Source organism: Lampetra fluviatilis, chromosome 30 (assembly GCF_964198595.1).
Source record: "Lampetra fluviatilis chromosome 30, kcLamFluv1.1, whole genome shotgun sequence".
In the NCBI taxonomy this organism is placed as follows: Eukaryota; Metazoa; Chordata; class Hyperoartia; order Petromyzontiformes; family Petromyzontidae; genus Lampetra; species Lampetra fluviatilis.
This window is the reverse complement of record NC_136304.1, coordinates 5,541,558-5,567,318: the sequence shown is the minus strand read 5'-3', so window position 1 is coordinate 5,567,318 and position 25,761 is coordinate 5,541,558. Positions and strand designations below refer to the sequence as shown.

General features: G+C 43.2%; 1 protein-coding gene across 1 annotated transcript; it reads left to right on the top strand.

Moving 5' to 3' along the window:
* The first annotated feature begins 12,978 nt into the window (after positions 1 to 12,978).
* Positions 12,979 to 14,700, top strand: LOC144943304 (ubiquitin carboxyl-terminal hydrolase 17-like protein D). Its single transcript, XM_078870676.1, has 3 exons — positions 12,979 to 13,387; positions 13,878 to 13,978; positions 14,237 to 14,700. Exons 1-3 carry the CDS (start codon positions 13,283 to 13,285, stop codon positions 14,442 to 14,444), a joined length of 414 nt encoding a protein of 137 aa, XP_078726802.1. The 5' UTR covers positions 12,979 to 13,282; the 3' UTR covers positions 14,445 to 14,700.
* Positions 14,701 to 25,761: the final 11,061 nt, after the last annotated feature.

The window sequence follows — 25,761 nt, the reverse complement described above, 5'->3', positions numbered from 1 at the left end:
AAAAAATACATTGAGCCACGACATTCTCTTCCCGATAATGTGTGGCACTGAAGCCGACGTGAAACAGGCAAAGCCCTCAACCTCTGTAGATTTTATGAACATTCAAGATTTTACCGTCTCAGATTCTCAAACCCCGCCCATTGATCTTCTCCAGTCAAAATGGGACGTAATTGGTAACGTCGCACTTGAATTCACATTGATATCACTGCACATGAAGCAAGTGTTGTGACTCGTATCTGCAACAACTGGACAAAAATCAAGGCAGGTGAGCTCATTAAACTTCTTACGAGTAATTAAATACGTTATTGAAGATTAGAAAATATACTAATTAGAGCAAAGTGGACAAGCACTGATGTCACCACGTGCCTGTTATCCCAGAGCTTGAGCAGGTGTGTTGCCAATCAGACAGCGTTGATTGATGATCGTGTCACAAGTGCAGAACAATTTAAATTGTCTTTAAACGGGGAGTAAATTAATAAAAGTGGAATTTTGGAAAACCTGTAATCGAACGTAAGGTGTCTTCCATGCCAGGAAGGAATTCTTGCTCGAGTGGATTCTGGTGTTTAATGGAAAGTGAAGCCTAACGCATACAGTGGGCTGTGTGATGTTACACTTCTAATGCAGCATGCAATAGCTCTGTTAATTAACACCAAGGAAAGCTATTTGAGCAACAAATGCAGTTAGTTGTGTGTCGTCGGCGTAGTCGGGAGTCTGTGACGTCACGTGACACTCGTAGTAAGGTGTCATTGTAACGTCACTGCAGTTTGGCTTGTGACGTCACATCCTGCTGGTGATGCGTGGAGTGATTTCTCACAGTTGCTCTTCGGATACCTTGGAAAGCAGACGTGTCTTCACTTGCTCTCTGGCGTTCGCAAGATAACATTTTAGGAAAAGTTTAGGTGCTCTGGCACATTGGTGACATGGCCACCATGAAGAGAGGTGTAAAGAAATTTTTCAGAAAGTTTTTCAAAAGAATATGCTGCTGCTGTTGCCGAAGCAGTTCTGATGATGAGGACAACTCTGCTGGGACCTCACTGGGCAGTCCTCTTCCGAGTCTGGTGGGCAGTCGTCGCAGCTCCAGTGAGAGCGTTTTTCAGAGCTGCAATTCCAATTTAACGTCAACGAGTGAGGAGGCATCAATCGATGAACACAAGGAAAATGATCTGACTAAGGTAAGGACAGTAAGATCTGCAGAGAGGGAGATAAATCACAGCGGGTGACTGGGCACATCTAACAGAGTCTGTGCTAATAACTTTTTTTTTTGGAGAGCGAAACATCAGTTCAGAGGTTGATTTGGTTTACCTATATATGGACAGGGTAAGCCTGAAGCACTACATTAATTTAAAACAGGCTCACGTTGTGGAAAGTGATAATCTTCCCACAGAGTGTGACCCGAAAGCCGACATAAAGCAGGCTCACGTTGTTGAAAGTGATCATCTTCCCACAGAGTGTGACCCGAAAGCCGACATAAAGCAGGCTCACGTTGTTGAAAGTGATCATATTCCCACAGAGTGTGACACTAAAGCCGACATAAAGCAGGCTCGCGTTGCAGTCGAAACGTCGTGAGAATTTTTATTGTTTTATATTTTTATTATTTTATTATTTCTCTTCTACGTGACTTTACCGAAAGAACCAAGAATATGAATCCCTGAAGTCACGAAAGCTTTAAATCAAAATTCAGGCTCACGTTGTTGAAAGCTTCAACAACAGTTTGAGTCAGGAAGCTGCAACACCAGTTTAAAGTCATGATGTATGTTGAACTTCTTTCGCACCGTACCTAGGCCAACGTGCTGATCGGAGATGCGGGGAAGGACGGTGAGGAGATATCATCTGATGAAAGCAATGCAGATCATCTCACTAAGGTAAAGGCTGTAGGAGCAGCAAAGAGGGAGGATAGATCACAGCAGGTGATTTGGCACATCGAACAGAGTCTGTGCTAATAACTAGAAACATCCAATAACAAGTATTTTCGTTTTTTTGGAGAACTAAACATTCCAGTTAGGAGGTAGATTTGTCTCACCTATATATGGACAGGGTAAAGCCTGAAGCACGACATTCATTTAACTCGCACTCACTACCCACAAAACTACGTTGAGTAAACGAGTGTGACCCTAAAGCCGACATAAAGCAGGCTCACGTTGTTGAAAGTTTCAACAACAGTTTGAGTCAGAAAAGTGAGGAGACATCATCATCTGATGGACAGAAGGCACATTTGTTAAATAAGATTTTAAAAAGGCAGCCCTCTTTCGAATCTTTTGAAAGCTGCAACACCAGCTTAAAGTCATGATGTATGTTGAACTTCTTTCGCACCGTGCCTAGGCAAACATGCTGCTCGGAGGTGCGTGGAAGGTTGGTGAGGATTCATCATCTGATGAAAGCAATTCAGATGATATGACTCAGGTAAGGGAGGCTGTAGGAGCAGCAAAGAGGGAGGATATATAACAGCAGGTGATTTGGCAAAATGTAATTATGAATGCTTTCGCGACCATAATCATCCATGATACCGTTTTTCCCTTATTTTTTCCTCTTTTTTATTTTGAGTTAAATGGCATGAATATATAAATGTGCGTTAAACCCGCCACCACCCGACAGCCAATTAGTAAGGGTTGTTACGTAAACAGAACATGCCAATTAGTCACTAGTACAGCACACCGGTGCGTTGGAGAGCCAAGCCACAACATTTACAATCTGAGTACAGTATCACGTTTGTGGTGACAACACAAGAGCACACAAGTGTTGTCACCACATCTACGCCTCTATTTAACGAACAAAACAGGTGGACTTCTCCACAGATCTGACTGTCGCCTTATGAAGCTCGTTGTAATTACTGGCGAAACGTCGTACTCAGATTGTAAATGTTGTGGCTTTGCTCTCCAACACACCGGTGTGCTGCACTAGTAACGAATTGGCCACGTTCTGTTTTCATGACAAACCTTACTCGTTGTCAGTGTTGGGTGGTGGCTGGTTTAACGACACATTAATATATTTACGCGAACTAACAAGAAAAAAAACCTGTATTATAGATCAGTATTGATAAAATGTAGGTAAAAATGTATTTAAGTTTACGTTGCAACACTTGCAAAGAAGACCAGTCGACACGTAAAGGTGCAGCCTTGAAATTGTCTGCTCATACGATTGTTCGCGGTTGGGTTTGCACGAGAGGAAACTCTCACCTATCTACGCCCACCAAACACCTTGGAAAATGTGGGAACACCCACACCTGACCCCACAACACACATGGCTTGTCCATCGACTAACTGTGGTCTCCCCATTTTTACTGCTGGGTGAATAAAGGTGGGAAGGATGTATTTCTACTGACATGCCAGGAAATTGAAGCACCAAATTCCGTATGACAACACCAGATTGCTAACCGTTACATGAATAGTACATTAAGCCATTTGAGTAAAAAAAAATCATTATTTCCAATTTCACGCACTGCAAGGATGGGGAGGGTGTATGAAGGGATGTATTCCTGTATGGGTATTTGTGTTCATATGGGTCTGTATTTGCGCTCGAGTGATATCACGTGCATCTTTTTAACGTAACATCTTCAGAATATCACAATGTGAATTTAGACATGTAGTATGTTTTTTCCAACTTCTTTGGACACAAGGATAGATCCTAGGAATCTAAAAACAAAGCAGAGTCTCCATTATTAGATTGGCTTGCCATGTTGTTTCATATTTAGCAACATTGTTCGAAATACGAATCTGCACTTAGCAGTTTGAGTAATGCTGCAGTGTAGTGGCGATGCGTATGCATGACTTAAGGCTGCTTTTACCGTTACCGTAGGAGGAGAAGAAGGCCACGAGTGTTCAATGGACAGAAGGGGACACTGTCTCCAGCATCGTCGTCAAGGATGAGGCATCCACATCGACCCCAGTGGTGTCAGCAGCAAATGACAAGGGGCTGAGGATCCAATACAGCACCGTTCCATCCGCCGTGTTTTGCGTCAGCAAGGCTGGGCTGAACAAACCTAACGCGAGAGGTAAGTGTGTGCCAGCGTGACCCTGTCCCTCTGATTAGTATGGTTGGCTACGCACGGTGTGAAAGAAGTTCAACGTGCACACATACGTACACTTTGATAGCTCGTCACGCTGCTGTGGCTGTCTCGCCATTGCTGTCAATGTAAAACTTACAGGCTGAAGATGCTCTTCAGGCAATTCTGATCACTAGTGCTGAACACTTCAAAGACATTAACACATCTACATCTCGCCAGCTGGTGAAGAGGATTGTTTCTACCTAACAGCACCACAAAAAAATATGCCAGCACGCGTACAGGCTAAGACACGCAATTTTCAAACCATTCCCCTCAGATGTGCTGTGAGTGTCAAGTATGTGTTTCCATCTTTTAATGTGTGGAGACGAGGACAGCATTCCATCTTCAGAATTCATCACATCTGCGACAGACACCTCGGTTCTCAAGTGGCAGGAGGATCTACGTGAGGGTGCTGGGCTTAAGAACCTCGGAAATACGTGTTTCGTGAATGCCAGCCTGCAGGGCCTCACATACACGGCGCCGCTGGCAAACTTTTTGCTTTACGGCGATCACTCATGGACCTGTGAGTTCTCCCAGATATTTTACATTCGAGACGAGCTACAATCGAGTTTTGTGTAGATTACCTGACTGTGCGCAGCTGGGCTATGTGTGCGATTGGTTTGCATTGCCACTGTGTGCCACCCCTGCCCCACTTCACAGGCAAACAAACTGAGTTTTGCATGATGTGTCTGTTGGAGAAACACGTCTTCAACACCTTCATGAATCGGGGCACGGCCATCAATCCCATCGAGATAGTTCGCAATTTCAAATGTAAGTTCCAGCACAATTCCCAAGTGTCTTTGACGTTGAAACTTCAGTCATCTCAAGATCCCCTGAAAGGGCAGTTTGAATCAGTTTTTGTATACAATATCGAATAGAAAATTACTAGTTTTGGTCAGCACTGAGATTACAACTCCAATGCATCGGATGTTCTTCCGGTCTAGCATTCCTCTGTTGATGCTCGTTCTAAACACTGCCAGCCACACCCAGTTCTGTGATTAACCCACAAATCTGTCAACATGCTCTTCCTTTTCTTGCAAGTCAGACTTTGAGTAGAATTGCTATCAGCTTAGGATGACGTGTTTTTACGTGAAAAGGTTTACGTGAAAATATCTGTTAAAGTCCTATGCACCAGATTCCACAATATTTCTCAAGAATCTGGAGCCGGTTTAGTTGTTGAGGGAATTCATAAGCTATATACTAACTGTGCCAGCCACTGTGTGACCACATCATGTGTGACCTCTGTCCATTTTCACACAGACATCGGCGAGGACCTGTGTTTTGGCAGGCAGGAGGATGCACATGTGTTTCTGGGTTACGTGATATATGCTCTGCACCAATCCTGCCTCTTCAACCAAAGGCAGTAAGTAATGCATGCCCCAGTAAACTCCATAAATATTTGCACAATACCAGCACATGGATGCCTGGATTGTTCAGAAAAAATATTTGTCCGTAGGACAACCAGGCTACAGTCTACATGTTAGACTGCTAGTACACTCACCAAGGTTAAGAACCAGGCTACAGTCTACATTATAGACTGCCAGTACACTCACTCCGATTAAGAACCAGGCTGCTGTCTACATTAGTGTGTTTTTGTATTTTTATTATTATTTTTATTTGATATTTTATTATTCATATTTGTATTCACTTTATTTTAATGAAAATGTTTTCTATCTACGTTACTTTACCGAAAGAACCAAAGAATATGATTTCCTGCAGTCACGAAAGTTTTAAGTCAAAATTTAGGACAACTACTGTTGACTGCCCCACAACGGGGTACCCAGTACATTGACCTCAGAGGGATGATGAGTAAACTCCCAATCATCATGATTTGAACTGGTAACTTTCCGTTTGTGAGATGCCCACATTATCGCTCAGCCAACTGGATGAATTGTTTATGTTATTTGGAGACTGTGACTTACACTTTTACCGTTAAATTCTTTTTATTTTACCAGGTGAGGCCCACTGAGCTAGATAGCTCTTTTTCAGGAGCGACTTGGCCATACATGATAGCTCAACGAAGTGACTTATCACGTGGAATTTTTATAAACCAAATACTCTAAATGCATGTTTTTTTAATGTGGAGGGAAAAATCGGTGGGCTCGTATACAAAAAATGCACGCGACCACAGGGAGTGAATGCAAACTGCAAATTTACAGGCGTCAGGATTGGGATCAAACCCATGACCTGTATACCAGGCGAGGTAGTTACGATATTGTCACTGCAGCAAGTTAATACTAGGAGCGAAAAATATGTAACTCTTCCGAGTGTTCATCTGGTAAAGACATTGCCTCTGTAGTTACCACGTGGTGTCATTGCGTGTTGTTTTCAGGCTCGGTATTAACATGGAGACCCCTACATTGATCCACCAGATCTTCAGGGGGTACCTGAAATCGAGAGGTAGGTACTGTGCTCCTTTCGAAACATCCACCCTTTAAGGAGTGATTTCAACCAATGTCACAATCCATACTGGGCTATGCAAGCTCTCGCATGCAACCTTATATTCTCTGTTAAACAACGAGCACATGTGTAGATGTAAAAACACGTACACAAGGACATAAGCATACATGCACAAAATATGCATTCCCTTTCTAGTTTCTCTTTCATTGTTTACAAGCTATATAATTGACTCTACTCCCTTTCCCGTGGAGTGCTCTTGGTTAAAGGGTGTTATATCAACTATACGAACAACTGGATTGTGCTAATAGTGATTTCTTCGACCACGCTTTAACGAGGCTACCCAACATGCAATCTGCCAACATTTGAAACTTTAACATTGAATACAAATTAGTTTATGTCATCATACACGTGTAGACAATATAGATGTGGTCCTCAGGGTAAAAGAGGCGGAGCCATTTTCTTTCCGCCATTTTGGACAGTGAGGGCGGAGCCATCGTGCGGGTGGCAGTGAGCGTTGTTTTGTAGTTGCCGTTAATTCATCGTTATGGAAACGTTGTATTATTACCAGACAATCCTGAGTGTGATCATCATTGACTACACAAGTTAGTAAGATGCCGAATATGGAAATAGATTTCACGTGTTTATTATGTATGCCACCTTCTTACATTTTTTTCGGTAAAGTCACGTAGAAAGTAAAATAAAATAAAAACAAAAATCACGACGTTTCGGAGGCAACACAAGTCTCCGTCATCAGGTGGGACCGTCACAGCTGTGACGGTCCCACCTGATGACGGAGACTTGTGATTTTTGTTTTTATTTTATTTTACTTTCTACGTGACTTTACCGAAAAAACCTAAGAAGATGATTCCTTGCAGTCACGAAAGCTTCAAATCTAGAAATATGTATGCCACTTTAAAAAGTGTTCATCAGGAAAAAAATGTTGTACAGTGCAGTCTCCAACTCGTTTCCACCCTATGTTACTGGCCTCTGTTTCTGTGCTATGAATAAGGATCAATCCTGAAAACGTCACCAATTGCATATGTTTCCTTGTAAGGCAGTGCTATTGACGAATGTGTTGATTACCTGTGATTTGTGCTAGGGCACCACTGCCAACAGTATCAACAATACGTTCATAATCAACGTTTTTTGTGTTTAAAACCGTTACAGTTTTCACCAAAATATGTTTTTATTTAACAATTATAGTTGCATCTGGGTTGGTGGTATCTGAAGATGTTCATGATATTAGCCAGTTAACATGTGAATACTTTTGATGAAGATTATGCAATGTGCAGCAGTAATATTAATCTCGTATGGTGTGCACTTGTGTTTTCACAGTTGAGTGCATGCAGTGCTTCAGCATCTCAGACACGTTGGACTCCTTCCTGGACATCTCTCTTAATATCAACGTAAGAATTGGGAAGGCTACAGCCTGATGTCGATTGTTTTTTTCATTCATTATATTTATGTACCACAACCGGTTGACTGCAGAGCCACTTATGCCATTTATTGTGAAAATTCCGTTAGTTCCTGTGATCACTGTTTCATGGCTTTATTTTGGTGATTTCGAAAAGTGTATTGGTTTAGCCATGTTTGTTTGTTGTAGTACAGAGTTAGACTGATGGCCTTAATCTAAGTTGTCTTGTGGTTGTTGTTGGTTGTTTGACTTGCATCCCACTGGGATTTTTGCACACAGCGTACGGTGTTTTTTTTCTGCTATATTTTGCTGTCTTTTCTTGGATTTTCTGTTTGCACTCGGTCACATATTCACTTTAAGATGTTTTTTTGTTCATGTTTTTTTTGTTTGTTGCGGTTGCACCCGATTCAAGAGCCGAATTGCTCACAGGGCTATACCTAATAAATGAACTTGAAATTAACCTAGCTCATGGTTTATTAATTGCTATTGAAAGTAATAATTTGCCATTTTTGTGTTTTCTTGGCTTTTGACAGAAATCCCTAGATCTGGTGAAGGCTTTTCATGAATTCACAAAGACCGAGACTCTTGCAGAATACAGATGTGGAATGTGAGTATGCAATCTTCCATCGTGCACCTTGAAACGTTCGTGTATATCCCCATTTATACAGTGTGTGATCAAATACGCATCTCGGTCGCAAACTAACGTGCTATTGTCTGGCGAACAGGTGCTCGCGCGTGGGAAAATCTACAAAGAGAGTGAGCCTGCACGTGGTGCCCAATGTGCTTATCATCACCATTAAGCGATACGATGAGTTTGGCGACAAAATCGACAAGGTGAATTTTACTTTCTGCACAGAATGCATCTGATATTCAAATATATTTGTATTCAACGTTTTGTCATTTGGACGTATTGGCAGTACACCGGTAAAGCATGACACACCGGTCCTCATTAAACAGTATAAAATCTAAATGTGAACTGACACTCATCTTCCGACTGCTTTGAGATCACGAGAAATTATTTTGATGCACCCCACAATATTTTCTGAAATGGGTTGCGAATCGAAGGAAAATATATAATTATTGTGAAAAATGTGCTTTTTTTATCCGGTGCACCAGTGTACCGCCAATACGTTCATTTGCTCCCCTCTTCTGCCCCTGCTTAGCCAGCACCCTATTTTCCTCTCTTTTAATGCTTGGCCCACCACTGTCTCCTCCCTCATCCCTTGTAGGACTTCCTCTTCCCTGAAGAACTCGACATACGGCCGTTCATGTTCAATCAGGTTGTGCACGAGCCAGAACTGTATTCGCTCTACTCAGTGATTGTGCACCACGGGACCACCACCAATAGCGGCCACTACTACTCCTACAACAAGGTGATGTTGTGCATGATAAACAAAAAAACAAATATCCCCCAAAGAGCCTTACTCGACTGTTGGTGCAAGTGCTGTTCATGAGCACCTGTCAAAGCCAGAACAACACAGGAAGGGGGTGGGTGGCCAGCCGCCTTTGTCCCCTGAGTGGTAATGTTTACATATTGCACCATATACTCATTTGAGGCTGAGTGGACCGAGGGAACGAGGCTCAGGACCGGTTGAGATAATCGTCACTGCTGTTAGTCTTAAGCGGGAATCGACCTCTGGTTGCCGGGTTCGTAGTGCAATGTGCTAACCGCTACGCTACTGTTCCCCACTATTATCATTCATACACACCCACAAAGCATATGAGTACACGTGTTAACTTCCATATAACATTCCGCTTTCATGATCTGTCACTATGGCTGACTTTTAAATTAATCTGGTACAATTGGGTATTGATCGTAATTTAACAAGTGTGGATATATTTTTTCTTCAGGTCAGCAATGGCAGCTGGTTCAGAATGGACGATACTGACGTGATGCCAGTCACCAATGCAGCAGTTCTTGAAGACCAGGCCTACATCCTCTTCTATACGAAGTAAGTTGTACTCATGATGTTTTTTCAGAAACCATAAAACCTCGATCTATTTACCCTAAGTCAAACAGTGTTATCTGACAGTGTTGTGTACACTCTTACTCGGGCCACAATTATATTTTGAAGGTGTTTACCACGTGAGTTAGCAGCCATTTTCGGTGCAATTTATTTTTCAAGGTAGTTTCAATGACAGGCAGTTTTCTGTGGTGCCCTGTTGGCCAGTGGAATAAATTTGATGGTGATGATGTGTGCTATGTGTAGGTCACCAGAGCAGAATGCCATCCCCGTGGACATCGAGGACCCACAGTCTTCAAACTGGGTGGCATCAGGGACACAAGGAGAGCTCACAAGTGCTCAGACTACACAAGGAAGGACACTCAAGGAAGAAAGGACACAACCCGCAGACACACTGCCCGCAGACACACCCCCACCTAAGAAGACACGTTGGAGACTTAGAAAATTAGCCTGATATCAGATGCTCCCTCCTTACAGGCAATCCCCGGATTATGGAAGCGTTAGGTTCCCAAGGAAGATCCGCAACCAGAATTTTCCATATGTTGGAAACTCAACAATTTCCACCCAAAATCCAGATAAAATCCCATAGCCAGAAATAGTTGTGCCTCCCGTACTGTTTTCTCTCATTACTGTATCGCGTTGTGATACGTTGTGTATCACTGCCTGTAGCATATGTCTGTATATACGCTCTGCACTTCCTACGATTACACTGGTCAACACACTTTTTCTGGCATAAGGTATTCCAACGGTTTTAAGTTCTTGTCTATCACATCAGGTTTTTGAGATATCAAATATTGCATTTTCAATAAAAACTGCAGAAGAAAAATATTAAATAAATGTGGATAGCTACATAAAATTATATTATAAACACACTATCCTAAAAATACAGCACCATATTTTAACACTAAAGCAGTCCCTGACTCGCAACAACTTGCAATCATAAGTGACAGAGTTAATTTTGGGTAAAATCAATGAAAATGGGGTATGCTTTGCTCTATCACATCTCATGTGATAGAGCAAATCTGAGATCAGATTTGGAATCAGCACCCTGAAATTAGTCTAAAACAGCTACAAAAGTCCAGGCCACAAAAAAATGTTTTTTTTTTGTTGACCAGTGTTATTTTATTTAATCGAATATCTACCCTAACACTACCCATAATTAAACTAATGGAACATATACTGTATCCAAATGTTTATTAATACCATTAAACATTTTAACATTAATTGTTAACAGAAAGCATTCACTTACTAATGTTCATTCACAGTGTATTTAGTTTTCATCCCTATAATCCGGGGACTGCCTGTACTTAGTTTTCATCCCTAACCCACCTAGTGAGCCATAATGGTCTAGGTTTCTCAGAAGGAAGGAAATATATAAACATCTGATATGATGGGATAACTTTTACAAACATTTGTTTACATTATTTAGATTATTTTGCTGTAAAAATTTCTATAAGATAAGCCAGTTTATTAAGCTATCATTTGTTGCCAAGTTGCTCCTGAATGAGAAGCTCATAGCTCAGTGGCTTTACCTGATAAGATAAAAAATAGTTTCGTTTTATTTGTAAATATTTGCTATACTTTTCACTGTCAAGTTTTTGTATTATTTGTTGTTGTATCATTCTGACCTGACCCGACTCATCGGATTCCTGCTGTATAAATAAATATTCTGATAAGAGTTAACAGAAATATTTTGTTTGTCCCAACATTGTCTATCATGTGACTGTCATATAAGTAACCGTCTGTTTTTTGTTGGACCGAAATTATCTGAAGCTACATGTTGTGTAGACTCAGTGTTTGTGTAGAAGTGATAGTTTTAAAGATGGTATGCTAGGCTTTTAAGTCTCTGCCAGTAGGTTGTCTATGTATTGGTGCCACGTCACTGCGCTTGAGCGCTTCCAACAGCACTGCCTCCATCAAATCCAGGGGATCAAGTGGGAAGATCTCTGCACCAATGCAAGTGTCCTCCTCCATGCTGACACCACCAGCATTGAAGCAATACTTTTTAAAAAACAACTCCGATGGACTGGCCACTGCTTCCGCATACCTCAGAACTGCCTTCCCCACCAGATCCTTTTCTCCCAGCTCTCCAATGGGCAGCGGACGAGGGGTTTAAGTCCTAACAGGCTAAGGTTCAGACCATCGGGAGATAGTTTAATCCTGCCTTGCCGATTCCGACTGATTCCGTGAGAGTGGCTCAGTCATGCCGATAATAAATCGTTAGTAACTGATCACAGTCTCGGGTGAATTCTGCGAGCGTGTGGGAAGAGCGTGGTGCTGTGTGTGTGCGCTCGTACGTGTACGGTCGGCGCTTCACGGGTGCACGCTAGTAATTGATCACAGCCTCGGGTGAACTCTGCGAGTGTGTGTGGAAAACGCATGGTGCTGTGTGTGTGTGCGCTCGTAACGTGGGTGGTCGGTGCCTCCACGGGTGTACGCTTCGTCTTGCTGCTGCGAACCCCCGCACTGCGTGCGGACTAACACCCCTCGCGAACACCTGACCCACAGCCCTTTAAACCACCCGTAACAAAAACCCCCAATCGGCGACGCGGGCGCGAGCAACGTCATTTGCCCTCCAACCCCTGACCCCCCCGTTCAGCGCGTGTGATTGGTGCGCGGGTTTGTGTGAGGGGAGGCGTCGCGTTTGATTGGCGGAGAGGCAACAGGGTGCTTTCAGGCGGCCGTGAGCCAGTGCCGAGCCAGTGCCGAGCCATGCCCCACAAGCAGGACTCGCGGACTCGCGGGGGTTTGACCCAGGGAGGAGAGCCGGCGGGCGGCAGCCCTTCTCCCGCGAGCGAGGAGCGCAGCAGCAGCTGCTCTCACACGAGTCAGGGATCGGGAGACGGCGGACCCCCTACGGCCGGCGCCCAGCAGGGAGAGGCCTCGGGGGCCAGCGGCCTCAACACATGCTATTGTCGGGCGAACAGGTGCTCACACGTGGGGAAATCCACAAAGAGAGTGAGCCTGCACGTGGTGCCCAATGTGCTTATCATTACCATTGAGCGAATCGATTAGTGGTGTGAAAAATCGACAAGGTGAATTTTACTTGCTACACAGAATGCTTCTATTCAAATTTGATTGCATTCACCATATTTGTCATTTGGACATTGGCTGTACACCGGTGCAATATAACACATCGGTCCTCGTAAAACAGTCTAACATCTAAAACTTGAGCTGACATCCATCTTCCAACTGCTTCTATATTGAGAAATTATTTTGACGCACCCCGCAAGATGTTCCGACTGGGTTTGCGAATCGTGGGAAAATAAATTATAGTAACAAATTTTATTTTATTTTTTGTTCTAAGCACTGGTGTCCCACCAATACGTTCATTTGCTCCCCCCTTCTGCCCCTGCTTAGCCAGCACCCTATTTTCCTCTCTTTTAATGCTTGGCCCACCACTGTCTCCTCCCTCATCCCTTGTAGGACTTCCTCTTCCCTGAAGAACTCGACATACGGCCGTTCATGTCCAATCAGGTTGTGCACGAGCCAGAACTGTATTCGCTCTACTCAGTGATTGTGCACCACGGGACCACCACCAATAGCGGCCACTACTACTCCTACAACAAGGTGATGTTGTGCATGATAAACAAAAAAACAAATATCCCCCAAAGAGCCTTACTCGACTGTTGGTGCAAGTGCTGTTCATGAGCACCTGTCAAAGCCAGAACAACACAGGAAGGGGGTGGGTGGCCAGCACCACGCCCGGCCGCCTTTGTCCCCTGAGTGGTAATGTTTACATATTGCACCATATACTCATTTGAGGCTGAGTGGACCGAGGGAACGAGGCTCAGGACCGGTTGAGATAATCGTCACTGCTGTTAGTCTTAAGCGGCAATCGACCTCTGGTTGCCGGGTTCGTAGTGCAATGTGCTAACCACTACGCTACTGTTCCCCACTATGATCATACATACACACACACAAAGCATATGAGTACACGTGTTAACTTCCATATAACATGCCGCTTTCATGATCTGTCACTATGGCTGACTTTTAAATTAATCTGGTACAATTGGGTATTGATCGTAATTTAACAAGTGTGGATATATTTTTTCTTCAGGTCAGCAATGGCAGCTGGTTCAGAATGGACGATACTGACGTGATGCCAGTCACCAATGCAGAAGTTCTTGAAGACCAGGCCTACATCCTCTTCTATACGAAGTAAGTTGTACTCATGATGTATTTTCAGAAACCATAAAACCTCGATCTATTTACCCTAAGTCAAACAGTGTTATCGGACAGTGTTGTGTACACTCTTACTCGGGCCACAATTATATTTTGAAGGTGGTTACCACGTGAGTTAGCAGCTATTTTCGGTGCAATTTATTTTTCTAGGTAGTTTCAATGACAGGCAGTTTTCTGTGGTGCCCTGTTGGCCAGTGGAATAAATTTGATGGTGATGATGTGTGCTATGTGTAGGTCACCAGAGCAGAATGCCATCCCAGTGGACATCGAGGACCCACAGTCTTCAAACTGGGTGGCATCAGGGACACAAGGAGAGCTCACAAGTGCTCAGACTACACAAGGAAGGACACTCAAGGAAGAAAGGACACAACCCGCAGACACACTGCACACAGACACACCCCCACCTAAGAAGTCACGTTGGAGACTTAGAAAATTAGCCTGATATCAGATGCTCCCTCCTTACAGGCAATCCCCGGATTATGGAAGCGTTAGGTTCCCAAGGAAGATCCGCAACCAGAATTTTCCGTATGTTGGAAACTCAACAATTTTCACCCAAAATCCAGATAAAATCCCATAGCCAGAAATAGTTGTGCCTCCCGTACTGTTTTCTCTCATTACTGTATCGCGTTGTGATACGTTGTGTATCACTGCCTGTAGCATATGTCTGTATATACGCTCTGCACTTCCTACGATTACACTGGTCACACTTTTTCTGGCATAAGGTATTCCAACGGTTTTAAGTTCTTGTCTATCACATCAGGTTTTTGAGATATCAAATATTGCATTTTCAATAAAAACTGCAGAAGAAAAATATTAAATAAATGTGGATAGCTACATAAAATTATATTATAAACACACTATCCTAAAAATACAGCACCATATTTTAACACTAAAGCAGTCCCTGACTCGCAACAACTTGCAATCATAAGTGACAGAGTTAATTTTGGGTAAAATCAATGAAAATGGGGTATGCTTTGCTCTATCACATCTCATGTGATAGAGCAAATCTGAGATCAGATTTGGAATCAGCACCCTGAAATTAGTCTAAAACAGCTACAAAAGTCCAGGCCACAAAAAAATGTTTTTTTTTTGTTGACCAGTGTTATTTTATTTAATCGAATATCTACCCTAACACTACCCATAATTAAACTAATGGAACATATACTGTATCCAAATGTTTATTAATACCATTAAACATTTAAACATTAATTGTTAACAGAAAGCATTCACTTACGAATGTTCATTCACAGTGTATTTAGTCTTCTTGGTTCTTTCGGTAAAGTCACGTAGAAGGGAAGTAATAAAATAATAAAAATAAAACATAATAAAACAATTCTCACGACGTTTCGGCCACAACGCAAGCAGCCGTCCTCTTCGCCTGAGGGCGGCTGCTTGCGTTGTGGCCGAAACGTCGTGAGAATTGTTTTATTATGTTTTATTTTTATTATTTTATTACTTCCCTTCTACGTGACTTTACCGAAAGAACCAAGAAGATGAATCCCTGCAGTCACGAAAGCTTTAAATCGAAAAGTGTATTTAGTTTTCATCCCTATAATCCGGGGACTGCCTGTACTTAGTTTTCATCCCTAACCCACCGAGTGAGCCATAATGGTCTAGGTTTCTCAGAAGGAAGGAAATATATAAACATCTGATATGATGGGATAACTTTTACAAACATTTGTTTAGATTATTTAGATTATTTTGCTGTAAAAATTTCTATAAGATAAACCAGTTTATTAAGCTATCATTTATTGCCAAGTTGCTCCTGAATGAGAAGCTCATAGCTCAGTGGTTTTACCTGATAAGATAAAAAATAGTTTCGTTTTATTTGTAAATATTTGCTATACTTTTCACTGTCAAGTTTTTGTATTATTTGTTGTTGTATCATTCTGACCTGACCCGACTCATCGGATTCCTGCTGTATAAATAAATATTCTGATAAGAGTTAACAGAAAGATTTTGTTTGTCCCAACATTGTCTATCATGTGACTGTCATATAAGTAACCGTCTGTTTTTTGTTGGACCGAAATTATCTGAAGCTACATGTTGTGTAGACTCAGTGTTTGTGTAGAAGTGATAGTTTTAAAGATGGTATGCTAGGCTTTTAAGTCTCTGCCAGTAGGTTGTCTATGTATTGGTGCTACGTCACTGCGCTTGAGCGCTTCCAACAGCACTGCCTCCATCAAATCCAGGGGATCAAGTGGGAAGATCTCTGCACCAATGCAAGTGTCCTCCTCCATGCTGACACCACCAGCATTGAAGCAATACTTTTTAAAAAACAACTCCGATGGACTGGCCACTGTTTCCGCATACCTCAGAACTGCCTTCCCAACCAGATCCTTTTCTCCCAGCTCTCCAATGGGCAGCAGACAAGGGGATTAAGTCCTAACAGGCTAAGGTTCAGACCATCGGGAGATAGTTTAATCCTGCCTTGCCGATTCCGACTGATTCCGTGAGAGTGGCTCAGTCATGCCGATAATAAATCGTTAGTAACTGATCACAGTCTCGGGTGAATTCTGCGAGCGTGTGGGAAGAGCGTGGTGCTGTGTGTGTGCGCTCGTACATGTACGGTCGGCGCTTCACGGGTGCACGCTAGTAATTGATCACAGCCTCGGGTGAACTCTGCGAGTGTGTGTGGAAAACGCATGGTGCTGTGTGTGTGTGCGCTCGTAACGTGGGTGGTCGGTGCTTCCACGGGTGTACGCTTCGTCTTGCTGCTGCGAACCCCCGCACTGCGTGCGGACTAACACCCCTCGCGAACACCTGACCCACAGCCCTTTAAACCACCCGTAACAAAAACCCCCAATCGGCGACCCGGGCGCGAGCAACGTCATTTGCCCTCCAACCCCTGACCCCCCCGTTCAGCGCGTGTGATTGGTGCGCGGGTTTGTGAGGGGAGGCGTCGCGTTTGATTGGCGGAGAGGCAACAGGGTGCTTTCAGGCGGCCGTGAGCCAGTGCCGAGCCAGTGCCGAGCCATGCCCCACAAGCAGGACTCGCGGACTCGCGGGGGTTTGACCCAGGGAGGAGAGCCGGCGGGCGGCAGCCCTTCTCCCGCGAGCGAGGAGCGCAGCAGCAGCTGCTCTCACACGAGTCAGGGATCGGGAGACGGCGGACCCCCTACGGCCGGCGCCCAGCAGGGAGAGGCCTCGGGGGCCAGCGGCCTCAACACATGCTATTGTCGGGCGAACAGGTGCTCACACGTGGGGAAATCCACAAAGAGAGTGAGCCTGCACGTGGTGCCCAATGTGCTTATCATTACCATTGAGCGAATCGATTAGTGGTGTGAAAAATCGACAAGGTGAATTTTACTTGCTACACAGAATGCTTCTATTCAAATTTGATTGCATTCACCATATTTGTTATTTGGACATTGGCTGTACACCGGTGCAATATAACACATCGGTCCTCGTAAAACAGTCTAACATCTAAAACTTGAGCTGACATCCATCTTCCAACTGCTTCTATATTGAGAAATTATTTTGACGCACCCCGCAAGATGTTCCGACTGGGTTTGCGAATCGTGGGAAAATAAATTATAGTAACAAATTTTATTTTTTGTTCTAAGCACTGGTGTCCCACCAATACGTTCATTTGCTCCCCCCTTCTGCCCCTGCTTAGCCAGCACCCTATTTTCCTCTCTTTTAACGCTTGGCTCACCACTGTCTCCTCCCTCATCCCTCGTAGGAGTTCCTCTTCCCAGAACAACTCAACATGCGGCTGGTCATGTCCAATCAGGTTGTGCACGAGCCGGAACATTATTCGCTCTACTCGGTCATTGTGCACCACAGGACCACCACCAATAGCGGTCACTACTTCTCGTACAACAAGGTGGCGTGCTGCATGACTGCGTGGAAACGCCAACTCGCGGTTGCCCCTACCAATGCAAACAAGTTTTCTGAGCGGCAATGGGAGAGAGGTTCTCCCTCGCGTTAAAAATGCCAAAAAGAATTAAAAAGCACAATTACTGCTGCACAACCACATCCTGAACAATGTGATGTCCTTTTCTCCCCCCCTACCCCAATATGTGCAGTTACTACTATAGTCAGTAGATACTACTACAGTCAGTAGATACTACTACAGTTAGTATATACTGCTGTAGTCAGTATATACGACTATAGTCAGTGGATACTACTGTAGTGCCAGATACTACTATAGTCACTAGATACTATAGTCCGTAGATACTACTAGTCAGTAGGTACGACAATAGTCAGATACAACTACAGTCAGCAGATACTACTATAGAGTCAGCAGATACTACTAGTAAACAGATACTACTATAGTCAGTGGATACTACTATAGTCAGTAAATACGACTGTAGAGCCAGATACTAATGTAGTGACATAAGAAGGGAGGGGCTGCTGGGGGCTCTGGGTTCCCAGGGGGTCCAGACGCTTAAGCCTCTGGGCGCCAGGCGTTGGGTTCCCAGGCGCTTAAGCCTTTTGGCGCCGCCAACGGGGGGGGGGGGCTGTGTGTGCTCTGTGGGATGTCTGGTGGCGCACACGGCCCCACCCCTCGTTGGACTAGGCATAAAAAGGGGAGCTCCCTAGACGATCGGGGCCAGTTGTAACTCAAGACCCAAGACCCACGACCAGCCATCTGAAGACCCTGGGATGTTGTGAGAGCGAGTGGTGGGACTCTGGAACTCCCGACTCTACGACCTTGGGAGGGCGAGTTCCAGAGCGTAGCCAGAGTAGAGTATCTAGGCTGTGTACCTAGGCTGTGTACCTAGGCTGTAACAGAGTATCAGGACTGTTGGAGTGTTGTGTTGTAATAAAGAAGTTACCTCTACAAGTGTCTCCGGAACCCGTTACACTAGTATAGTCAGTAGTTTCTACTATAGTCAGTAGATACTACTACTACTGTCAGTAGATACTACTATAGAGTCAGTAGATATTACTATAGTTAGTAGATACTATAGTCAGTAGATCCTACTAGAGTCGGTAGATACTACTTTAGTCAGTATATACTATAGTCATTAGATACTATAGAATCACTAGATGCTACTTTAGAGTCCGTGGGTAATCCTATAAAGTTACTAGATACCAGAGGTGGGACAAAGTCATTGTTATGCAAGTCCAAGTCGAGTCGCAAGTCATCAAAATCATGACTCGAGTCTGACTCGAGTCCAAGTCACATGACTCGAGTCCACATCTCATAGGTGGGACAAAGTCATTGTTATGCAAGTCCAAGTCGAGTCGCAAGTCATCAAATTCATGACTCGAGTCATGTGACTCGAGTCCAAGTCACATGACTCGAGTCCACACCTCTGCTAGATACTACTATTTTATGTAGGGTGTGTAGGATTAAATGCCTACAAAATAAAAATTGGGTGAGGTGGGGGGGGTAAAAAGATTTTTGGAGGGGGGGGGGGGTCAACAATGTTTGGAAACCTTTTAGATCAACTATTTACCCCCACTTTCGGTAACTTTTTGATTCAGCACTTCTGAAAGGCTCTTATAATTTTAACGGACAAATGGACAAACGGAACGTTGGCCTTTCACAAAAGCTTAGTATTTGTGTATGTATATGTTGTGTTTTTAACAGAAGACAAATATATAAATTATACACATGAAGCAAATATTTGAACGAGTATATCTTGGGCAACTGGACAAAAACATCCGTGTAGAAATGTGAATTGCAGCCAGGTGAGCTGAATACGCTTCAAGAATTAATTTAACACTTTACTGAGGATTACAAAATACACCAATTAGTGCCAGTGGGCATCCATTGAGGCCTTCACATGTTTGTTATGCTGGTGCCCCAGACGACGCATTGCCAATCAGACAGGTATCATTGCAATTTTTCCAGTTAATATAAATTAGTAAAGCTACCAAAACTTCTTTATTTGGTCAGGACAATCAATTGTTTTACAAAGTCTGTCTCAATGTCTCCACATATGTGACGATTGGCATAATGGCCCTGGTGTTAACGTTCTGGCCACATACTCAACGTATTATATCATCAAAAGAAAGAGCTGCCGCAGTAGTTGTTGGAGCTACCCGAGTAGTATGGCTCCCCGAGTATTGGGCGGGGTTACCAGAGTATTGGCCGTGGCAACCTGTGTATTGTTCGGGGCTACTGGAGTAGTAGTGGATAGAGCTACCATAGTTGGCTGGGTTGGAAGAGTAGGTGATGCTTATGAGAAAACTGTTAATGAATAACCGCACGTGTAAACCAGTCACATGGTTAATGGCGACTCGGGAGAAATGCTGTTTGTAACATACGTGCTGTTGCATTTTACAGAGTGACGGTGCTGTTCTTCACAAGATTGCTATTAACCACAATAAATGTGTCTGCCCTCGATTTGGAGCACCTGCCCATGTCCTTCATTTCGAGTGTGCAACATATTTCAAAGCAAATTCTTAAATGTTGTTTGTATTATTAATGTACATATAAAGTCACAATTCAATGGCAATATCATATTATCAGAGTATGTGTTTTGTTTGCATTCTGACCACAAGCATTGTGGTTAATGCAAACATGATTCCTTGTAAAAGGTTTTAGTTTGGTGTTTTAGCATCTTAACACCTGTTTTGTTGCCAGAAAAAAGGGGAAAACCCTATTATCATATTTTGGTACTGGCAAAGGAGGTCCCATTATGTAAATGCTCACCCCAGCTCTCATTACTCTGATAGTGCATTGTCTTTGGGATGTACACCTTTTGGCGTCCTCTGGTCTAACACCGTTTGAGACGAGACTCAAAAGAAGCTGTCGCTGGTGTGGACCAATCAGTTTGAAGGACAATGCATATATTATCAGAGTATGTGTTTTGTTTGCATTCTGACCACAAGCATTGTGGTTAATGCAGACATGATTCCTTGTAAAAGGTTTAAGTTTGGTGTTTTAACATCTTAACACCTGTTTTGTTGCCAGAAAAAAGGGGAAAAACCTATTATCTTATCAATGACAATACATACGTGTTCATTATTGAAATGTGATAATCCACGTGATACAATCCATTGCATGGCATAAAACTACAATTTATTTATTGTAATATGCTTGTGACTTTGCTTATAACTTAAGAACCAAACATAGCAAAAGGATGAGCAATGCACAAAAAAATGTCCCTTTTAGAAATGCAACATTTTACGAGGGTGTGATTTGTCCTGGAGAATGTGCAAAAATTAAATTGCCTCAGTAGTTGCGATTTTTTGCTAGATATTAGCCCATTTCCTTCTCTGATTGCGCATATCCAGGCTGTTCTCTTGATATTACCATCTCACCCATGTGACACCACCCAGGGGGAGATTACCATCGCTCTATCTCTCCCATGTGCACGTGTTGGCCCCCCCACACTTGTTGCACTCCAGTACACGGTGTTGTTGCCCACTCCAATATGACGCATAGAAATACGAGTGTATTTAGCTGCCTAATAGATAAAACATATTTAAAATGTTATGAAAAAGGCTGCATGGCTGAGTCAACAATTTAACGATCGCCAAGAATTGCGTTTTTGGGCAAAGTTAGCAAAAAATGTTGATCCTTCAAGGTATCCAACAAGGAGTTCATTCTAAAGATGTCCACCAAACAGGTGTTTACCTAGTCACACTTCAGTCCTACATCGCATCCACCCGAGCAGCAAATATCTGAACGTGGAGCAGAACGGCCTGGTCGATGGCAGTTTTCGTGGCTCCTGGGTTGTCCCGGATGAAATTTACGATGCCCTGCAGGCACTCAGCCTAGGGAGAGGAATACAATGGGGTTACAGGCATGGGATGAAGGGATGAGTACAAATGAGAGACAAGGGGAAGCGGAATGGACAAGATCAATCTGGTGTTAAGTTGCTGGGCTGCGATCATCCCATCAGGTTAGATAATAAGGCCATCAATCAGGAAGTATTTCAGGAATTACAATCAAAATCAACTTAACTATTATGCACGCTTAAATTACAAGCATGCAAAGTGGACCACGAAAAAGTGTGCTCCGTATAGGTGACTGTCCCGGTATGCATGGACAAGCACCTTGTATTTGTCGATGTCAGCCTTGCCTGTCACGCGGTTGTACAGCTCGTACGCGACCCTGCCGGCTGTGATTGCTTGGTATGCTTCACTTGTGGTCTCCTTGCCGGACAACCAGCTCAGCAGCCCCATCTGCTCTCAGGTGTTGGATAGTGGTGGTAGATTTGAAGGAGAGTGAAAAGTTATTGGAGATGTTGGGCAGCTCAGAGGACAAAGCACGGAGTTGGTATCGCCGAGATTCTGGGTTAGATTTCACATAGCTTTGATTAAACTGGATTCTCAAGTGAAGAGGGTTTATGGTTTCAGCCCTGCTACCAATGATTGCACAAACAAGCATCACATTACATTTGGTTCTGCACTTAATTTGGTTGAATTCCAACTTCATCAAAGGGAATACAAATATTGGTTTGACCATCATAGGACAGGTTACTCTCAGGAGTGGGAAAATGCTGCCCCTGAATGTGTGGCCTAAAGGTCACTTGAAAGAATTTCAGAGGTTGCTCTGTTATATCTGCTTCTGTGAGCCATTCTCTAAAACAAATGGTTGCAATGCTTTGAGATAACAATCAGTCCCTCCAGAAAAACGCGATTATGCGATCGCATGATTCCATGCAAAATCAGCCAAAGTCCGCATATTTATGCGGGAGGCGCGTTTTTTCAAATATGCCGCACTTTCGCCGCATAAATTGCAGATTTCCGCGCGCAAAATATGCGGGCTTGCATGATTTCATAATCCCCGCATTTTCGTTGCAAAAAGTCACATATATCTTAGCAGAAAGTTGACAAATGTTGCGTTTACTTCACACAAGCGCAGCCATTTCCCCTGTTGCCATGGGAACGTTATGAAGTGACGTCACTCATTACGCGACATCATTGAAAAGCTGCAAACCCCGCGATGCCAATGAAACCATGATGAAGCCCGCAAATCTTTCTCATTTGCCAGTGGAGCATTTGAGAGGGAGGAGATGGTGGAGGGGGAGGAGATGGACACTGAGGGAGAGGGGATGGAGGATGAGGATGGTGAATGATTGGCCAGTGTTAGAGGCTACGTAGTTAGTTTCATTCAGGAGTTTATGCAACTTTACAGTTGTAAGATTGCACTTTTTTGTTAGTAGTATGTAAATTTACATTACTGTAAGACTGTACTGTTACTGTATTGCTTACGTTACTGTGCACTGAAAACACTTATTTTAACAGAAGATGTCTGTTTTGTATAGCTACCTCTGTAAAACAGGAAGCACACATTTTATTTTTTAATATTTTATTTATTCATTTTTACAGAAGTTGTAGCATATTCATTTTGTAAAGCTACAGAACTTGTTCGACTCAATGTTTTGTAAGTTTGAGCCATCTGTTTGTTAAGGTCTGAAATAAAACAAGATGAGAACTTAAATATTCCCAGCACTTTCTGTGATGTAGTATGCTTGCTTATCATAGGAAGTAATAAGAAATGACTCTTTACATTAAAGTAGTAGCCTAGTGAATAGGGTGTTGGGGGAATCACTTTTTTTTCTCTTTTTCATCAAACCGCAGTTTTTGCAAGTTCCCGCAATTTTTGCAAGTTCCCGCAATTTAATCGCATAAAATTTCATAAATATCCCGCATATTCCATCGCATTTTTTAAGAAAACGTGCCGCATAATCAACGATTTTTGCCCGCAACAATCACCAAAAAACTCCGCGTTTTTCTGGAGGGACTGAACAATGTATTAATCTTATAACGTGACATCATTAGCACAATTGGGATAAAAATGGGGGAAAAGACCAATAATATGAATAAAAGTAATGTTAATGAGGACAAAGTCAGTCCTCTTAAGCAAATCATTGGCATGTAATAATTATTAATTCATTAAATTTAATAAATTAATGAGTGTAATAATCAATTATATCTACGATTCATGAAAATAATATGCCGTTACATTAGGCTAAGGGAGTGAACAAATTATACATAAGTAGATTGAGGGCTGTAAATATATATTTTTACAATGAAATATATACTCGACTATTGTGTTCCTGAAAGCCATCTTAAATATAAACATCATAGCTTATATGTGTAATGTTATTGTAAATGTGTGTATATACCAGGAGTGGGGAACCTATAGCCCGTGGGCCAAATTACAACCACGACTTCACATCACACAATCCATGAACCCATGAGGCCTTATCACGTCAAAGCGGCCCGCACATGTTATATATCCATTACTTCAAGTATCAGAGCTGCACTATTCTATTCTTGCGTATGGCAATGTTGAGGAGCTAAATGCCAACAGAGGTCTGCTACCCACGGGAGCACTTCAGGAGAAAGCTCGTGTAGTTTTGCTATCCCTCCTCCATTGAAGCTGCCAAAATAGCAGTGGTTTACTTTATGGCCCATAGTTTGTGTATCATGGCCACGACCGCACGCACTCCTGTGATTTTAATTTCCATTCATGAAAGAGATGTGCTCATTGGCCAGTTGATACAGTATTCTGATGTGGTTGATGGTTACCCGAGTATCTTCGTGTCAAAGCTAGGTGTGCAAATGTATGTGTTTATTCTGATCGTCTGCGATGTTCCACACTGTTTACCGGCGTTCTTGGCATGTAAGGGTTCTCTTGAAGTAACATGTGACTGTTAACGTGCAGATTGCTCGTGAAAAGACTTCAAATTCCTATTCTGCCCTCATTAAGGCAAAGATTCCACACTGATGGTGTACAGAACCAACCCAATGGCAGTGCATCAGTACCTGCTGGAGGAGCTCAGCGTTGGACAGACCCCAGGAGGCATCGAAAACCTTGTCCATTCTTCCACAGTTCTACCAGACCCACGCAGTACGTACTTTGGTTGAGTACAGATGCATCGTTTCATCGAATAATATCATACAAAGGCTCACAATACATGCAGCGAATCGAGTAAACATGAAAATGTTCAATGTATGTGAAATCTAAATAGGGAAACCATATCCAACATTACTTCGGCTAATAGAGTAAGCAAGGGTACAAATGGAGACGTAACAAAAGCAAGCAACAATAGAAACGAGATGGTAAAAACGAGAAAAAGACTATTATGAATGAATGTATCGGATCACCGTGGTGGTTAGGTAAATCATTACGCTCTCAGTACATAGTGCTGGTGACGACATTCGACTAAGTCAACTCCAAATGTTTTGCACAGTTTAGTCCGCAGCCCAAGGTGTCATGCCACAGGTTAAGTTTGCACTCTACAGTAAAATGTTAAATTGTACACGGCCGAGTTCACAGCTGTACAGTAGCCATACACAAGCAATTCTACAATGTATGATTTCTCAGTTGCAGTCATTTGGTATAGCCCTGTGAGCCATTCGGCTCTTGAATCGGGTGCAACCTCAACAAACAAAAACACATCTTAAAGTGACTATGTGCAAACAGAAAATCCAAGAAAAGACAGCAAAATATTGCAGAAAAAGCACCGTACACCAACACTGTGTGCAAAAATCCCAGTGGGTGAGGTGGGTTTCTTATATTTTCCATCCAATATAAATATTCCGATTGTGATCATGAAGCCAATCGCCGACACAGGACCTCGCTGGTACGACGGCCATTCACCGATACGGCCTCTCCCTCATCCAGCACAGGTACCTCGCTGAATACGATAACAGCGAGATAAATAGCCTTTGATAGCCCCCGATAGCTGCACCTCCTACATCTCCTCGTTGACAGCAAAGCACAGATGCACACCTTCGTCAATGGTGCAGCGTCAATCGTCTTCCCTTTCGCGGCAGGCAGCTGAGGCCACAGCAGAGCGGACGAGTCAGTCGAGGCTTGGTTGGAGGGTGGATCGATC

Excerpts from the sequence above, each read along its gene's own strand:
- LOC144943304 (XM_078870676.1), top strand. The coding sequence starts at position 13,283 with ATGTCCAATCAGGTTGTGCACGAGCCAGAACTGTATTCGCTCTACTCA. Across the intron at positions 13,388-13,877 it reads ACTACTACTCCTACAACAAG|GTCAGCAATGGCAGCTGGTT; the intron begins GTGATGTTGTGC and ends TTTTTTCTTCAG. Across the intron at positions 13,979-14,236 it reads TACATCCTCTTCTATACGAA|GTCACCAGAGCAGAATGCCA; the intron begins GTAAGTTGTACT and ends TGCTATGTGTAG.